This window comes from Pelophylax lessonae (genome assembly GCF_965119305.1).
Source record: "Pelophylax lessonae genome assembly, chromosome: 5".
Taxonomy (NCBI): Eukaryota; Metazoa; Chordata; class Amphibia; order Anura; family Ranidae; genus Pelophylax; species Pelophylax lessonae.
This window is the reverse complement of record NC_138772.1, coordinates 485,200,934-485,218,378: the sequence shown is the minus strand read 5'-3', so window position 1 is coordinate 485,218,378 and position 17,445 is coordinate 485,200,934. Positions and strand designations below refer to the sequence as shown.

At 41.4% G+C, this 17,445-nt stretch overlaps 1 protein-coding gene across 2 annotated transcripts in view; it reads right to left on the bottom strand.

The window, feature by feature from the left end:
- Positions 1-17,445, bottom strand: part of VPS13B (vacuolar protein sorting 13 homolog B) — a 1,502,642-nt gene that overhangs the window by 104,849 nt on the left and 1,380,348 nt on the right. For both annotated transcript variants that reach the window (XM_082257852.1, XM_082257851.1), the window contains exons 44-45: positions 13,203-13,358; positions 11,261-11,524 (exon numbers count right to left, since the gene is read on the bottom strand). In XM_082257852.1, the coding sequence (XP_082113978.1) occupies positions 11,261-11,524; positions 13,203-13,358 (420 nt within the window). The remainder of the gene's footprint in view (positions 1-11,260; positions 11,525-13,202; positions 13,359-17,445) is intronic.

Here is a 17,445-nt window from a genome sequence, read left to right as displayed (position 1 = left end):
AGCACTAAAAAACACAAATTTGGCGCTAGTATAACAGGACCAGCGCCCTCTCCATGATAACTGGCGTAACACCTGTTTAGATTTGTCATCCATGTGACGAAATGGAAAAGTATGCCAATATGCAATAAACTTTGCATAAAATAGTTAATTTGCATTTAATTTTAATGGTCCAAAGAATGTCTGGCAAAATGGTCGGCCATCACGCATGTTCACTTCATCAAATCTGGCCCCCTTTAAAAAAAAGTTTGGACACCCCTGCCCTAGACTAAACCAGCTTTGGACAAAGTGCAGACCTCCAGGTGTTTAGTTGGTTAATTTCCAAGACCATGTCCTAGTCACAATAAACCCAGTATAAGCAATCTTTCCAAATTCCATATTTCCCTTTCTTTAAACTGCAGTCACGTGATCATCCAGTGCCAGGTCCTTCTCTCTTTTTATGTCTTTGATGTTTTCCTCATCTGGGTGTCCACATCACAGTGACGTGGACAACTCTTATTGGCTGGCCAGCAGAGGGGTCCTCTAAGGATCCAGAAAAGGACCAATGTCAAGGGGAATGAAGGCGACTGGCTGAAGAGGCTGAACTAGTAGTCCCCGCAGATAAAAATGGCATCAGCAAAGCAAGGGATCTGGATTTAGGAACTCAGGTGAATATAACTGACTTCATCAGGAAGGAAAAACTTAACAGCTGGCAGGATCAGCTGGGGTGGGGATGGAAAAACGTTTAGATTTTAAATTGAGTTGGGCAAAAGCAGTATTGAAAAAATGTTTATAAAGTAATAATTCATACTTTTTTTTATTTTTTTTTTGTTTAAACTTGGGATAAGATGTTTTGGTGATAAAGGGCCTCTGTATTAAGGTGCAGCATCAGCCAAATATATACTTTTTTGGGGTGGGGATAGAAACTGTGTTGAGTCTTTACTGATAATTTATGCCCCATTGGGAGGATTACCCTTCTCTTTATATTCCACTGTCACTACTGGTACTGGAAGTGAGTGATGGGGATACTCACCAGCAGAGACACAAAGAGCAATAAGGACCTTTTTGTGTAGCAGAATGTACACCAGTTAGAACCTGCAACAGGCTTGTATTGCTATCTATGTCTACATGAGATTTACCCTCACCCTATGTCCAGGAAACCAACTTGTGAATTGCTGTGCAACAGAGTAGCTGTGAGAGGGAATAAGAGAAAATCTAGCCAACAATAATACAGCAAAACCCAAGTGAGGTTCTAATCCTTCCTCCTGGACTTTAATTTTTAAGAACCTGAATAAATCAACATGAAAAGGAAGAAAGGTAGTGAACATCCTTGTAACAGATCACTGTAAGGCTTAGCTATGAATTTAATTTTTCATTTATATGGAAAAATAAGGAAAAATGTATAGCCATTTGCCCTGTGGCTTAGAAATCTGTTGGTGACACTTATAGAAAGCATCAACAAATGTAACGCATACCTATACTTGGATAATTATTTGCGATCTCGACCTTTCTACTCCATTTAACTACTAAATGGTAGAAGAATCTGTGAAAAACTTTCTTTCTAAGACTCAGAATCCCTCAGAAACCCTCCAGCTGGGGCCTTTTGATAATGAGTTTATTTATTGATATATTTATATGCAGTATTTATATAGTGTTAACATATTACACAGTGCTTTACAAAATACATATATCCATTTACATCATTCATTCTTTATCCCCTTAAGAAGTTATTATATTAAATGCTAATTCTTAGACTATTACCTTGTATATTAACTTTTTTTTACTCTTAGGTTTATTTCTTATCTGACGTAACCCATAGCTACTAATCAGAGTACATTTTGCTGACGTCAAACCAGTACAAGTTTAGCTCTTATAAGTTGATATGGGTACTGCACTTAGTTCAAAGTAAAGTGGCCTCCTGCAAAGAAGACATTAAATATGCACCTCTTATGCTGCCTGCACCACAATCTCTGCCATAGAGAAACTGAAGACCCAGCAGTTTCTGACGCCTCAGGAAGTGCCAATTTCCTGGTCCCCCACTGTGCTCAGCAGTTCAATCCACTGGCCCCCACACCCCCTATATGTCAATACTGTGCCCCATTGTGTAGAAGCCAGTAGTAAAAGTGACAATGTGTCAGGGGACCAGAAAATCCTCTCCAGGAAGTCTAAGATTCCGCAGGACCATTGGTAGACAGCTTCTCTTCACCAATAATAACAATAACTTTATTTTACAGTGGAAATAAAAAGTCTACACACCCCTGTTAAAATGTCAGGTTTCTGTGATGTAAAAAATGAGACCAAGACAAATCATTTCAGAACTTTTTCTACCTTTAACGTGACCTATAAAATGTACAACTCAATAAAAAAACAAACCAAAATATTTTGGGAGGGGGGGGGGGGCTAAAAATAAAAAACTAAAATAATGTGGTTGCATAAGTGAGCACACGCTCTTATAACTGGGGATGTAGCGGTGTTCAGAAAAAAGCAATCACTTTCAAACTTATGTTAAATATGAGTCAGTACACAATGCCTCTGATTAACCCGAAAAAAGTTCAACTGTTCTAGTAGGTCTTTCCTGACATTCTCCTAGTCGCATCCTACAGCAAAAACCATGGACTGCAGAGAGCTTCCAAAGCATCAGAGGGATCTCATTGCTAAAAGGTATTAGTCAGTAGTGTGCAAAAGAATTTCCAAAGCATTGGATATACTATGAAACACAGTGAAAACAGTCATCATCAAGTGGAGAAAATATGGCACAACAGTGACATTACCAAAATTGATGAAAAGATGAGAAAAAAAAAACTGGTCAGGGTGGCTGCCAAGAGGCCTACAGCGACATTAAAGGAGAATTACTGGCTGTTTGGTACATGTGACAACAATCCCCCATAGTCTTCATATGTCTGGGCTATGGGGTAGAGTGGCAAGACTGAAGCCTTTCCTTATGACGAAAAACATCCAAGCCCAGCTAAATTTTGCAAAAACACACCTGAAATCTCCCAAAAGCATGTGGTAACATGTGTTATGGTCTGATGAAACCAAAGTTTAACTTTTTTGTCATAATACCAAAGAATATGTTCAGCGCAAAAACAACACTGCACATCACCAAAAGAAAACCATACCCACAGTTAAGCATGGTGGTGGCAGCATTATGCTTTGGGGCTGTTTTTCTTCAGCTGGAACAGGGGCCTTAGTCAAGGTAGAGGGAATTATGAACACTTCCAAATACCAGTCAATATTGACACAAAACCTTCAGGAACTTCATCTTTCAGCATTACAACGACCCAAAGCATACATCCAAATCAACAAAGGAATGGCTTCACCCAGAAGTAGATGAAAGTTTTGGAATGGCCCAGCCAGAGCCCAGACCTGAATCTAATTGAAAATCTGTAGGGTGATCTGAAGAGGGCTGTGCACAGGAGATGACCTCGCAATCTGACAGATTTGGAGTGTTTTTGCAAAGAATAGTGGGCAAATATTGTCAAGTGCTGTAATAAAATCAAAAGGTGCTTCAACAAAGTATTAGTTTAAGGTTGTGCACACTTATGCAACCCTATTATTTTAGTTTTCTATTTTTACTTCCCTCCACCTAAAAGATTTCAGTTTGTTGTTCAACTGATTTGTACAGTTTAAAGGTCACATTAACCACTTTAACACTAGCCACTGTGCTGCTACTGCAGCACAGTGGCTCGTTATCGTCTAGCGACGTAGACCTACGTCGCTAGACTCCTCCCCCTGTAGGCAGCGCTAGCGCGCCGCCGGAGGCGCGCTCCCGCTGTTTTCATTCACAGCGGGAGTCGGGCCAGGGGAGGAGCGGCGGCAATCGCCGCTGCTCTGCCCCGATCGTCGGGGAATCCAGTTTGGAGATCCGCCCGCCTGTGTAAACAGAGCGGGCGGATCTCCTAAGTGACAGGGAGTGACAGATCGGAGTGTTCAGCATAGCTGAACATCCGATCTGTCCCTGGCTCACTCAGTCACCTCCCCCCCCCACACGTCAGTAAGCACCAGGCATACATTAACCCCTCCCTCTCCAATAAAATTAACCCCTTCCCTGCCAGTGTCATTTTTACAGTAACAGTGCATATTTATAGCACTGATTACTGCAGTAATGTCACTGGTACCCCCAAAAGTGTCAAAAATGTCAGTCAAGGGTCCGATCTGTCCTCCGCAATGACGCAGTCCCGCAAAAAAAATCGCAGATCGCCGCCATTACTCGTTAAAAAAAAAACACCAAAAATGACAGAAATCTTTCCCTTAGTTAGTAAACGCAATAACTTTTGCGCAAACCAATCAAAATACGCATATTGCGATTTTTTTTTACCAAACATGGGTAGCAGAAAACAAATTGGCCAAAAATTTAAAAAAAAATTGGTTTTTACATCTTTTTTTGGGGGGAATTTCATATAAAAAAATGGTGATCAAACACCACCAAAAGAAAGCTCTGTTTGTGGGAAAAAAAGGACGTAAATTTCGTTTGGGTAAGGCGTCGCATGACCGCGCAATTGTCAGTTAAAGTCGCACAGCGCCGAATCGCAAAAAGTGGCCCAGACGTAAGACAGCAAAATGCTCTAGTGGTAAAGTGGTTAAGGTGGAAAAAGTTCGGAAATGATTTATCACAGAAACCTGACATTTTAACAGGGGTGTGTAGACTTTTTACATCCACTGTATATAGTGAATTTAGGGTCGTTCATACCAGATGCGTTGAAGCTACACTGGCTGCTATTTGCAATGCAGCCCAAATGCATAGACAAGGCAAAATGTCTTGTTTCTTATGTTGTGAGTTCTCAGCACAGCAGTTCTGTGGTGAGTGCTGAAAAAAAGTACTTCATGCAGTACTTTTGTTCAGAGCAGTGGGTTACAATGCAAATTACTTCATCGCAATGCTGCTGTGGTGAATAGAACTTGTAACAAGATGTCTCCAATGACGTTTCAGTAATATTCTGTGAAAAATGATAAATTAAACAGTGAAGTCAATGCAAAACATAACAGGTAGCCATTGCAAGGACTTGAGGATAGGAGTAACATGATCACTTGTATTAGGCCTAGTCTGAATTCTGGCAGCCAAATTGTGGACATATTGTAGTCTTTCTAGTGTGGATTTAGGTAACCCAGCAAGAAGAGAACCACAGTAGTTCAAGTCAGGAGAACACAAATGTATTGATCAGCTTTTCAGCCACAGTGTATGATAACATAGGCCGTAGTCGATCAATGTTTTTTAAGTAGAAAAAAAATGTTCTCCAATACAGATATCGGCAGTGTGGACAGCAGCTAGTTTTCTTTTACTTCTTTCCATTTTTAAACTTTTTCTAGCCACAGAGTCCATTTAGGTGTAGTATTCGACCCATATTGGCCAATAGAATCCATTTTGTTCTGGTACAACTTCAGCAGAACTTACTATCCTACTTTGAGTGGTAGCTATGAGTTACATTACATAAGAAGAAAACTTATGAATATGAAATCATTAGTATACAAGGTCACTGGTGTAGGCCGACAAGTCTTGGTGACCTGATATTAAGGGAACTGATTGATTAACTTTGTGTCAACGGTGATCCCTCCCTTTGAATGAGAGTGCATGGCCAAATAACCAGCTACTAAAGGTAGAGCTACGTCCAGTTTTCTGAAAGAGTGTTCTACTGTCTCTTGGGCCTTTATTTAATTTAATAGGGTAGGATTGCAAGGACAGCTGTTGATTATAGAGTATTGGGCTGCTTTAATACAGAACAGCGATAATAACATAAAAAAAGCTATTGTATATTCTAGTTTAATAAACATGTCATAATGGGGAGAAATTCCAGCATTACTTCAGTAGGCACCAGCAGCAGAAGGTCCCTAGAAATTATTTAAAGACATCAGTGCTGTATGTTCCCCAACCCTGTGACATTTGGAAAGAAAATCTTTGAACTGAAATGTCAACAAAAATCTCACAGTATATAAATAATACACATATAACTGTGCCCACACACAGTGGATGTTTAGGCAAGTCTCTGAAAAAATAAATAGCAAAGATGACAATTTGAATTCCTGTGCCGCAATAACTGACTGGAGGGCGATTTGTAAAGCGAAGGTCTGACTATGAGTGCACTGGTTACTGAAGCACAGAGAGAATGGAATTACATTTATACAGTACAAACAAATGACTATTTTGGTCAATTACAAAATTCTCGGAGGCATGATCTGGTATTTTGTTACTTGATCTTTAGCAATAATTTCATAATTAAAGATCCAACAAAACTCAAAATCTGTCATTTTGTATTTTTGGTTAGTGAAAGTTTTTTTTAGCCTTAAGGAGCATAACTGACAACTTCTCGCCAGAATTTTAATGTGAGGGATTTCTGGTACATTCAAAACATCTTGTTTGTATTTTAAATTGTCTGAATAGGTTCTCTTTCCTAAAAACTAGCCTGGAGAGTTAAGAAAACATTTTGACCATTTTCTCTTTTTTTTTTTTTTCTACTTGTATACCAGTAATGCCCCATACACACATGCAGATTATCTGCAGACTTTTGTCTGCAGATTTACCTTTTCTATGTAGTGCAAGGGCCTGCCGGATTGCATACAAATTGAAAGTGTTTAGGTTTGACCTCATATTATATGGTTTTGGTAAGTCTGCAGACAAAAGTCTGCAGATAATCTGCACGTGTGTATGGGGCATTAGTATAGTGATATGCTTTAAACATGTAGTAAGTGAACCCTGGGCTTTGGAATTCCACTATTAAAATAAATGTGAAAACAAAATAAAAAAGGTGGGATGAGAGCTGGTCATGTGACGGTTCTCTTCCCCAATCATTGAGTTCTCTCTTCTTCGTTTAGCAGGAAGAACTTGGTGACCAACTGCAGGCTACACACCATGGCTGCAATTTATGAATAGGCCTCAAAATACAAGTCTCAGTGTAGAGTCACCTAGTGTTGCTTAGCCAAAAGTGGATAATGACATCTGTTCTAAATAAGCCCCTTAGAAGGAATATATAATGGTTCTGTATATAGTTTCTTTAGTTACTATGGTCAGGACTACAAACATTTTATTTTCAGGTTAATATGGAATCTTGCATAGATATATTTCGTGTTACATATTTTCTGTACTTCTGTAGTACAAAGTCGTATTTATTAAAGTGGTAGTAAACTCCCCAAGAGAAGTCAGCGTCATGCAAAGCAGTAGAAAAATACTTACTAGTGGGTGTCTTTAAAAGTATTTTCAGGTGCGCTGTTTAGAAGATATCGCCCAATCTTGTTACAATTATGTCACTCACACATGCGCATAGTTATCCCGATTGACGGCATACTGAGTGTGACGTCAATCAAAACAGCTACGCGCTGTGTCTCTGTCAGCATTACATTGTAATGCCACAAGATTGCTGAGCGTTCACCAGTTTCTACATTTAACCTTACGGCGTATGTGCAAGATTACTGCAATGGCATACAAGAAGGGAAGAAGATCGAGTAGGGAAGGGAGTGAGAGGACTCCACAAAATGGTGGCAGCTTTAGACAGAATGGTCTACAAGAATAATAAACTGCAGAAATTGTAAGAACAGTTGCATGACGCTTTGCATTATCTCTATTTGTTTGAAAGTACATTTATTTTTCCTGTTAGTGGATTAGTTGTAAGGAGTTTACTACTGCTTAAAGCTCCATAGCTCATGCTGAAATTTACAGACACAAGTCAAGGAACCAAATCCTCCTACAGAGTAAGCCAAATGGCAGACTATTTTTCTGTACATAGTAGAATTGCATTGTTGTTCAGCCTTATATGCCCTGGTTCCTGTAAGTGCATTTTATATAGTTTTTATCAATATCTATTAAAAATTTTAAGAACCAGCACTCTGTTTACTACATCTGAACTATCTTCTCAAAAACACTCTTTCTCAATTAGCTTTATCAACACAGCCAAGGCGAGGTTTGCTTCTACTATAGTAAATCAAATATCCCCCAAAAATGGTGCTAAAAAGTCCAAGAATTACACACCGTGGAGGACGTAACCTTCCCACTCAAACACCAAGGAGAAAACAAATTAGGAAAACCTGATTCTATTGGGTAGGCTTCACCTTCATCCAATGTACATGTCTCCCCTCCCTCTTTAATAGTCAAACCTTATTTCTATGGTGTTCCTGGGAGATATTTCCATCTCTCGAAGGGAAGGTAGGCTCTGGAAACCTGGGAATAACCATGAAACCTAGTAGTTTGTATGTAGTTAATGAGCATTTCATTTATGACAAAAATCTCCTAGAGCACTATGAAATTTACAGACGCAAGACAAGGAACCAAATCCTCCAACAAAGTGAGCCAAATGGCAGACTGATTCTTCTGTACTACTGTTAAATCTATAGTGCTCTAGGAGATTTTAGTCATAAATGAAATGCTCCTTAACTACATACAAAGGTTGCTTTTTTTTGTACAAGATCCTTGCACTCTCTGTTTTCCTCTTTTGTAATAAAAGTAGTAAAGGCAGAATGTTTTTTTACCTTAAGATCTCTCCCCCACTAATGCAGGTATAGTGTGGAATAATCAATTGGTGGCTGGTTTAGTAACAGCAAGTGCCCTAATATGAGGGAATACATGGAGATCTGTGGATCTCTTGATGATAGTCTCTTATTTTGTGCAATAACTTGAAAAGTTACTCCTATTGTAGGATGCTATCTTACACCTCAGGTCTAAAAGAGCTCAGAAGCTAAAAAAGGCCTTATAATTGCCAAAATTGTTGATAAATGTTTATACCAATAAAAAAAAAAAAAATAAAAGTGCGCTGATAATGTGTGATTGTAAAGCTTCAACCAAGGAACTGTGCCTAGTGAAGTGTATGTGATGATAAGTTGGTGCGCTAAACAAAGAAAAGTGACTGCAAATATTCAACAAAACAAAATGTTGACACCTTAAGTGACTCTTCTTAATGTGAATTACAAAATATACAAGTCCATCAAGTGTTGACTGCAAAATATCAACAAGTTCAACCAAACAAGATGTTGACAACACAAATAACTCTCCTTGAAGTGAATTCAAAAAATATTCAAGTCCATCAAGTGTTAACCAAATAGTGTTCAAAAGCAATTAGGACGTGACTTGTGATTGAATATTGAAAAAATTTCCAAGATGAAGTGACATCCACGTGAGTTAAGATCCCATCACCAGCTGCTTATCCTGCTTACCAGACGTTAGTATATCTCAAGCAGTATAACACCGCAATATACATGCACATTCACCCTCGTGTAACCGTGTAAAAGAGGCTCTGCTGTGTGGTTACACGAGGGTGGATGTGCATGTATATTGCGGTGTTATACTGCTTGAGATATACTAACGTCTGGTAAGCAGGATAAGCAGCTGGTGATGGGATCTTAACTCACGTGGATGTCACTTCATCTTGGAAATTTTTTCAATATTCAATCACAAGTTACGTCTTAATTGCTTTTGAACACTATTTGGTTAACACTTGATGGACTTGAATATTTTTTGAATTCAATTCAAGGAGAGTTATTTGTGTTGTCAACATCTTGTTTGGTTGAACTTGTTGATATTTTGCAGTCAACACTTGATGGACTTGTATATTTTGTAATTCACATTAAGAAGAGTCACTAAGTCCCCGTTCACACTGGGGCGACCTGTGAGGCGACCTGGTCGCCTCACAGGTCGCCTTCCATAGAGAAGCTGCAGACCCGTTCTAATAGGAGCGACACAAGTCGCTCCAACTTAGAAAAAGGGTCCGGAGCTTCTTTGGGGCGACCCGGAGCGACCGTCATAGACTTCAATGTTATGAAATCCGTGCCGGCCGATCCTAGGTCGCGGCGCGCTGCTCGCACCACGACCTCGGAGGTCACCCCGGGAAGTCGGATCGCCCCAGTATGAACGGGGCCTTAAGGTGTCAACATTTTGTTTTGTTGAATATTTGCAGTCACTTTTCTTTGTTTAGCGCACCACCTTATCACCAAATGTTTATACCAGTCTGGAACCCAGGTCACGACAGTAATATTTAAGAAAAAAAAAACTGTGCTGACAGCAAAAAATATATACAAAGATTGAGGGATTATAGAAGGCGAAATCAGGTGTAACAGTACCTTTAACTGGATGTTTGCGATCTCCAGGGCACTGACTGAGACTCTTTTTGATAGTATGAGGGTATAAAGTTACTAGACATAACTTCCCTTCTATCTAACAAGGCAATGCTCTGTGCTTTAGAAACCTCTTGCCACTACCAGGCCTAAGTGTTGCCACATGGGGGGGGGGGGGGGTAACTACGAACTGGTAGGTACCATCTTTCATTTGGCCATTAATCTAATGCACCTGCTAAAATTCCGTATAGTATATGGTATCTTCTGATAGACTTGTATCTTTGCTTGTTTTATCCTTTGTGGATATTTTTAACTGATTCATGACAAATGTTCCCATACATGTGTAATAATATCTCTCACCCACAGGTAGTTTAGTGAGCTTTTGATGTCGTGTATTTAAAGATGGCTGCCGCATATCCAATTGAGTGGCATCCTGTTCATTTACATAGTGAACACAGTTGAAAAGCTGATAGACTCTACCATAAAATTCTACCAGCTTTTTTTTAAAATAAGGACTTTTTAGTGATATTTTTTTTCCCTAAATTTGTACAATACACAGACCAACAAAAAAGAGAAAAAAAGGGAAACATGGCTGATAACACAAAGTGGGTGATGGACATGAACACCCACCAATCATTTAGCATATGAATCTCCTAGCAATATGTTAGACAGTGTTTTTCTTAGTACTCCTTTTTTTTTTTTTTTTTTGTATTTTTTCCTCTCTGTTTTCACCTGGTAATCTGGCCAGTAATACACCTCCTGCGCCCACTCTGGATGAACGAGCACAGGGCACAGCAGCACTGTTAATCTAGGGCAGGGGAGGGTCAGATGTGCTAGCAGATTTAGATACCCTAACAAATTGAAGCCAATCTCCAGCTCACACTTCATAAGCAATTACAGCAAGTTTTTGGGATAAAGGTTTTTACATAAATAAATAAAAGCTTATATTTGTAAGCACTCCTGTCAGTGGTAAATGGTTTATCGCAACCCTTTAACTGCTACATATGCAAGAGAGCTTGAGCTTTTGAAAAACAACAGACTTTCTGACCAGATCACCAGGTAAAAAAAGGAGAAGAAAGCCAAAAAAAAAGAAAACTAATGCAGCCATCGCATTTAAGAATTGGTAAGCTGCAATATAAAAAACGTATGTGCCTGGGTTTAATACTGCTTTAAGTTCTGTCTGGTATTGCTGGTACAATTAAATCCATTGACATGAATGACAAACCTCAGGACATGCTTGACTTCCACTTACCTGAATGATGAAGCTGTGCTCAGTAGCGTCAGCAGCCAGACAGACATCTCGAGACCATTCTTCTTCTCCTTTTGCTCTTACACACAGTTCTGTAAGCTCACTGTTTTCCAGTACATAGGATGGCAGTTTCTGTTTTTCTGTTAGGCAGTCAATATGCTCTTGCACCACAACATGGCCATCTTGCCCCACACAGTGCTGGACTACCTTTAGCTCAATGCTGTCTGACAAATAGCTGCAAATGATCTGCCTTCCACAGATTATCACCTAGGGAGATAATGAGACATGTAAGAAACAAATTGCAATTCAAAATGGAAGCTCTACTTAATCTTCCCTATATGTGATACAAATGCATAAAATCAAACCATGTATCTTTTCTGACAGTGAAAGCAGTGATTCTGTACGAGGGACAAAATGAACATCATCAGTGACAGACCTAGTATTAATTGTAATAGGAGCAGCTGATTGTCAATCAATATTTGACATACTGGACAATTTGTGTCAAAAAAGGCTCCTTCACCAGATCAAGCTAAAAGCTCAATGTACTCGGAACAATAAAAGTAGTGTGTTGTACACAGCTTCCAAAAACATCACAGCACCCTACATCAGTGCTCCTCTCAAGCACACTCATGAAAGCAGTAAGCTGTCAAAATGTCTTGATGAGTAGATGACAGGTTGGACAAGTAGACATTCCTGAGCAGACTCAATTTCCATGCTGACTGCACTTATACTGTATGTCAGCCATCATTAAATGGTGGCACGGGGTCCGAGAACGGACCGCACAATGCTTCCGCCCGGACCGTCAGGCCGCCACCTACGAGCAGGCATTGGTTTGCTGGGATCGCGGCTATCCCAGCAACCAGTGACATCCACGCCCCTCCGCTTCTGACTGTGGCTCGCGGTGTACGGCTCTCACTCCCAGCCGAGCCGCGAGTTAGGGGCGTGACGTCTCGTGCACACCCCGCCCCCCTGCTCCTCACTGCGGCTCCCCTATCTCACTCCCAGCCGGGCCGCAAATTGGGGCGTAACATGTGCGCCCCGCCCCCTGCTGTACGCGGCTCCTGTCTCACACATTGCGGTATGTCTTGTATTTTCTGCCCCCCGCAGCCTCCTGCCCCAAAGGTATGTGGGGCACATTTCAAAAGGGATTGCTGATCAGAATATTTTTTAAAGTGCACACTGTTGGGCATATTTTGTTAAGAGGCACACTGATGGGCACATTTTGTTGTACCCAATCAGAGTGCCCCATAAAAAAAAATGTGCCCATCACTGTTTACCTTAACATAAAAAGTGCCCATTAGCATGCTACACTATTTATTTTATGTTAAGAGCAATGCTGATGGGCACGTTTTGTTGTGCCCATCAGAGTGCCCCTTAACATAAAATGTGCCCATCAGAGTGCCCCCCTAACATAAAATGTGCCCATCAGCGTGCCCCTTATTTTATGTTAAGGGTCGCGCTAATGGGCAAACTTTATGCTAAGAGTCACGCTGATGGGCCTATATTGTTCTGCCCATCAGAGTGCCCTTTGAGGAGATTTACTTTCAATTCCTGTCCTAGAAACTTATAAGGAATTTAAAAGAAACGCTAGCAAAATAAGTGCAAATCTGGTCTTAGGCATTGTAACAAACAATGCCTGACCATTTGAAGATTTCCTCTTACCTCCTGTCACAACCATAACATTTAAACAATTATGGATTTTACATCACTATCCATCCCAGGTGACAATGATCCCCACTACAAACAGACTGGATCTCCCCACCAGAGACACGAACAGCAATATAAACTTAACAGGGATTTTATTATTTCAAACTCGGAACAAAAAAAAAGATTTTGGCACCAAAACTAAAAAATGTTCCCCTTCTGATTACTTGTGATGGCAGCATTAATTTAAATTATAAATGTTTGTATTGCAATTTTTATGTACGCAGTATATTCTACATACTTGTTTTTGCACCCCGTTCAGCTGCTCTACTTTTATGATCAGAGTTGCAGTCCTGCCCTTGTAGTGAATTGTTCGGATAAACGTCCCAGTGTTGTCCACGTTGAAGGGCTCCGACCAGCGCCAGTTTCCCCAGCCCTCGATACAGATGTGAAGCAGCTGCAGGGAGATAGAACATCCATTAAAAAGTTAGGGTCATAAATACACTGCTTTCTGTCATTACGGATTCATTATCATTCTTATGAAAAGATTTAAGCCTTTTAGCTTCCTGAGGGGGGAAAATATTTTAACCTCTTTGGTGACACACAATTCGTTATATGGGCTTCATTTTTTTTCTTCTGTTGCACTGCTTTATAGAAGTATTTACAGTGTATCTCTAGGCAAAACTTTTTTGTTTTCAAGTTTTGAATAAAGTGGGGACACGTTAGACCCTTTACCATTCGTCCCTCCAGTACGGTGACCATTATCACTGAGAAATAAAATTAGGGGAAATCCAAAATCTTACAGTTGTCTCAAAAACACGTGGATAGAGGCAATCTTCCTATGGGGACACCAGTGACAACTAAGGGCAATTTCCCTCACTTTGGTAGATTTTCTCTAAATTCCTGTCTCTGGGACTGGAAGTGAAGGAACATTTCCTCAATGGTACACAGAGCAAAATAAGAACCTGACAGGGGTTTTAACTTCTCCCTATTCTATCCAAAAAAATAACACCAACTTTATTTCTCCAACTTATCACAGAGACATTTGTTAAATTCTTTTACATAACAGCAATATATTCCATATCTCCATTTACAACAGTAGCTGACCAAAAACAAGAATGTATCAAGTGATTCAGATGAGCTGCATACTTGTTCTGGGTTGGCGTCTGAGATAGTTTTGACTAAAAATCTTGTTTCAGATAGTACGGAAATCAAGGGATCCACACGACAGCAATTAAAAAAGTATTTTAGGGAGAGTCGGCAGTGGCAACTTTTTCATATCTCTCAGCACAAGTGTCCTTTAAAAGAGTTTGGCAAAGTCAAAACTATGCAGATATTTTATTTAAATAAATACATTGGTCTTGCAGTTAGAAGCCCATGCTAGATTGGTTGTAGGCGGTACTACAAAGTAAATCTTTTTATTCAAGGAAAAGTAGCTAAATAACTTCACCTACGGTACAATATCATTACCTATTTAGGAAACCGTAAAATAAACTCTGAAAGGTAGGTGACATGCTTTGTAAAATTTGCCATAAGCCATGTGCAAGACAATAGGCCAAAGTAGTAAAAAGGAAAAAATTTTATTTTTGAGTTACCGTAAAATCCATTTCTTTGATGTTCATTGACGGACACAGCTCCTGATCTTCTTAACCATTGGGATTTACTGCACTCTACAGGAGTAGGACACTAGGCAGAAAAAAAGTCTGGCAACACCTATGTGCAGTCCCAGGTTGTATACTCCCTCTCTCTGCTGTAGGTACTCAGTTTTGTTACAAGCAGTGTCAGAAGAATTACAACTCTATAGAGGGGTGGGTGTTGTGTCCGTCGATGAACATCAGAGAAATGGATTTTACGGTAAGTCAAAAATCCCATTTTCTCTTTCATTCATTGATGAACACAGCTCCTGATCTTCTTAGCCATTGGGACGTCCCAAACAGTGTAAACATGAGGGGTGGGAACAGCAATAAGAAACTCCCAAGGCTAACTATAGCCAACCAGGTAAACAGGAGTTCAACCAAAACAACTGGAGCTTACCTGAAAAAAAGAATACACCCTCAAAGAGGATCGGGTCCTCTAAACAGCTGCCTGCAAAAACCTTGCAGCCAAAATAAGCATCCGCAGATGCCTACTCATCCATTTTATAGAACTTTGTAAAAGTGTGAGCCAACGACCAGCCACCTTGCAAACCTGCGTCACTGACGCCTGATGATGGAAGGCCCAGGAAGCACTGAGCGCCAGAGTAGAATGCGCCTTGACAGGGAAAGGAGGAACCTGACCCTTGTTGGAATAGACCTGAACCACCTTCTGTTCGGATCATCTGGAAATGGTCGCAGTAGAAGCGGGCAAACATTTCCAAAGCCCATCTGTGAGCACAAATAGTGAGTCTGACTTCCTCCATGACTCCGTAGCTGCCAGTACACTCTCATTGCACATCCACATCCAAGGCATGCAAAGCAATTTCCTTTGGACGTATTGGCCTGGGACACAGGGAAGGCAATACAATGTCTTCATTCAAATGAAAATCAGAGACAACCTGAGGAAGGAACGACTGACAGAGGCGAAGAACCACCAAGTAAGATGAACGACAGGATAATGCCGCCAATTCCGACACCCTGCGCACAGAGGTGATAGCCACCAAAAAGGCCACCTTCTGGGACAGCATAAGCAGGGGAATCTCCCAAAGATTCTCAAAAGGAGGCTTCTGGAAGACTGAGAGAACCAAATTGAGGTCCCAAGGTGGCAACAGAGACCGCACTTGAGGGGTCAAGTGCCTAACTTCCTGGAGAAAAGTATGCACCAGGGAGTATGTGTCCACGGGCTGTTGAAAAAAGACCGTCAAGTGCCTAACTCCCTGAAGAAAAGTACGCACCAGGGTGTATGTTGCTAAGGGCTATTAAAATAGGACCGCTAAGGCCGACACCTGACCCTTGATAGTACTCAAGGCCAGTTTCTGCTCAACCCCTGTTGAAGGAAGGTCAAGATCTGAGCCACCAAAACAGAGCGAGGATGAACCTCAAGAGATTTACACCATGTAATGTTTGTCTTCCATGTACGATGGTAGATCTTCCTAGAAGTAGATTTCCTAGCTTTTAACAGAGCTGGAATCACCGATTCAGACAAAACCTCTATCCATCAGCACCTGGCGTTCAACAGCCAAGCCAGTGACTGTAAAGAGGATGGAAGATTGGTCCTTGGGACAGCAGATCCTCTCTGAGAGAAAGCTTCTAAGGAACGTTAGCGACCAGCTGCACCAGATCGGTGTAACAAGCCCGGTGAGGCCAGTCCGGTGCCACTAAGATGACCACGAATCCCTTCTGCCTTAATCTTGCATAGAAGGCAGAAGCTTGAGAGGAGGGAAGGCGTAAATCAGATGATACTGACCCTACGGGGCCACCAGCGCATCTGTGGCATCCGCCAGATGATCCCGCGACCAAGCCACAAACCTCTGTACCTTTCTGTTGAGTGGAGATGCCAACAGATCCACCTCGGGATGCCCCACTGGAGACACAATTGATGAAACACCTCTGGATGAAGAGAACACTCCCCTTGGTCCAACGTCTGCTGACTGAGGTAATCCGCCTGCCAGTTTTCCACCCCAGGGAATGTGTACAGAGGAGAGAACTGGAACGAACCATTCTGTCCACCTTAGAATGCTGGTTAACTCTAGAGCCACCAGGACACTTCTTTTGCCCCCCTGGTGATTGACATAAGCCCAGGCTGTGCCATTGTCCGATTGAATGCGCACTGGACATCCCTGAAGACGATTCGTCCAATGTTCCAGGTACAGTCTGATTGCTCGGAGTTCCAAGATATTGATTGGTAGTCTAGACTCTTCCAGTATCCAGATTCCCTGAGATGAAATTTTGCAGAGGACGCATCCCCAGCCAGAAAGGCTGGCATCGGTGACCATCGTCCAATACAAGGTGAGGAAGGATTTGCAAAGCCGAAACGCCGGGTAACGAAGCCACCATATCAGGGACTCTTTCGTTCCCTGGCTCAGCCAGATCTGGTTGTCCAGAGACTGCGGATTCTTGTCCCATTTGGACAGAATCTCCCTTGAAGGGACCTTGTATGGTACTGTGCAAACAGAACTGCCTCGAAGGTAGACACCATCAGGCCCAGCACCCGCATGCAAGTCCGAAAGGATGACCATCTGCTGGACAGCAGGAGACGAACTTCAGCCTGCAGTTTCTGGATTTTTTCCAGAGGAAGGAGCAATAAGGCTAAGGCCGAGTCCAGAGTCAGGCCTAGAAGTAAAGCAGACTTCTGAAAATTCAGAATCTAGCCAAACTTTGTATGGTGATCTCCAGGTTTTACACCAGAGCAGTAGGAGAATCAGCTCACAGGAGGTGGTCATCCAAGTAGCCCAGTACCACGATCACCCATTGAACTAACAATGCTAGAACCAGGGCCAGCACTTTCATGAAGACCTGTGGAGCAGAGGCGAGACCAAAGGGTAACGCCACAAACTGATAATGCTCTTCTCCCACGGCAAAGCAGAGGAAGCGCTGGTGACCGACACATTTTAGAATGTGAAGGTAAGC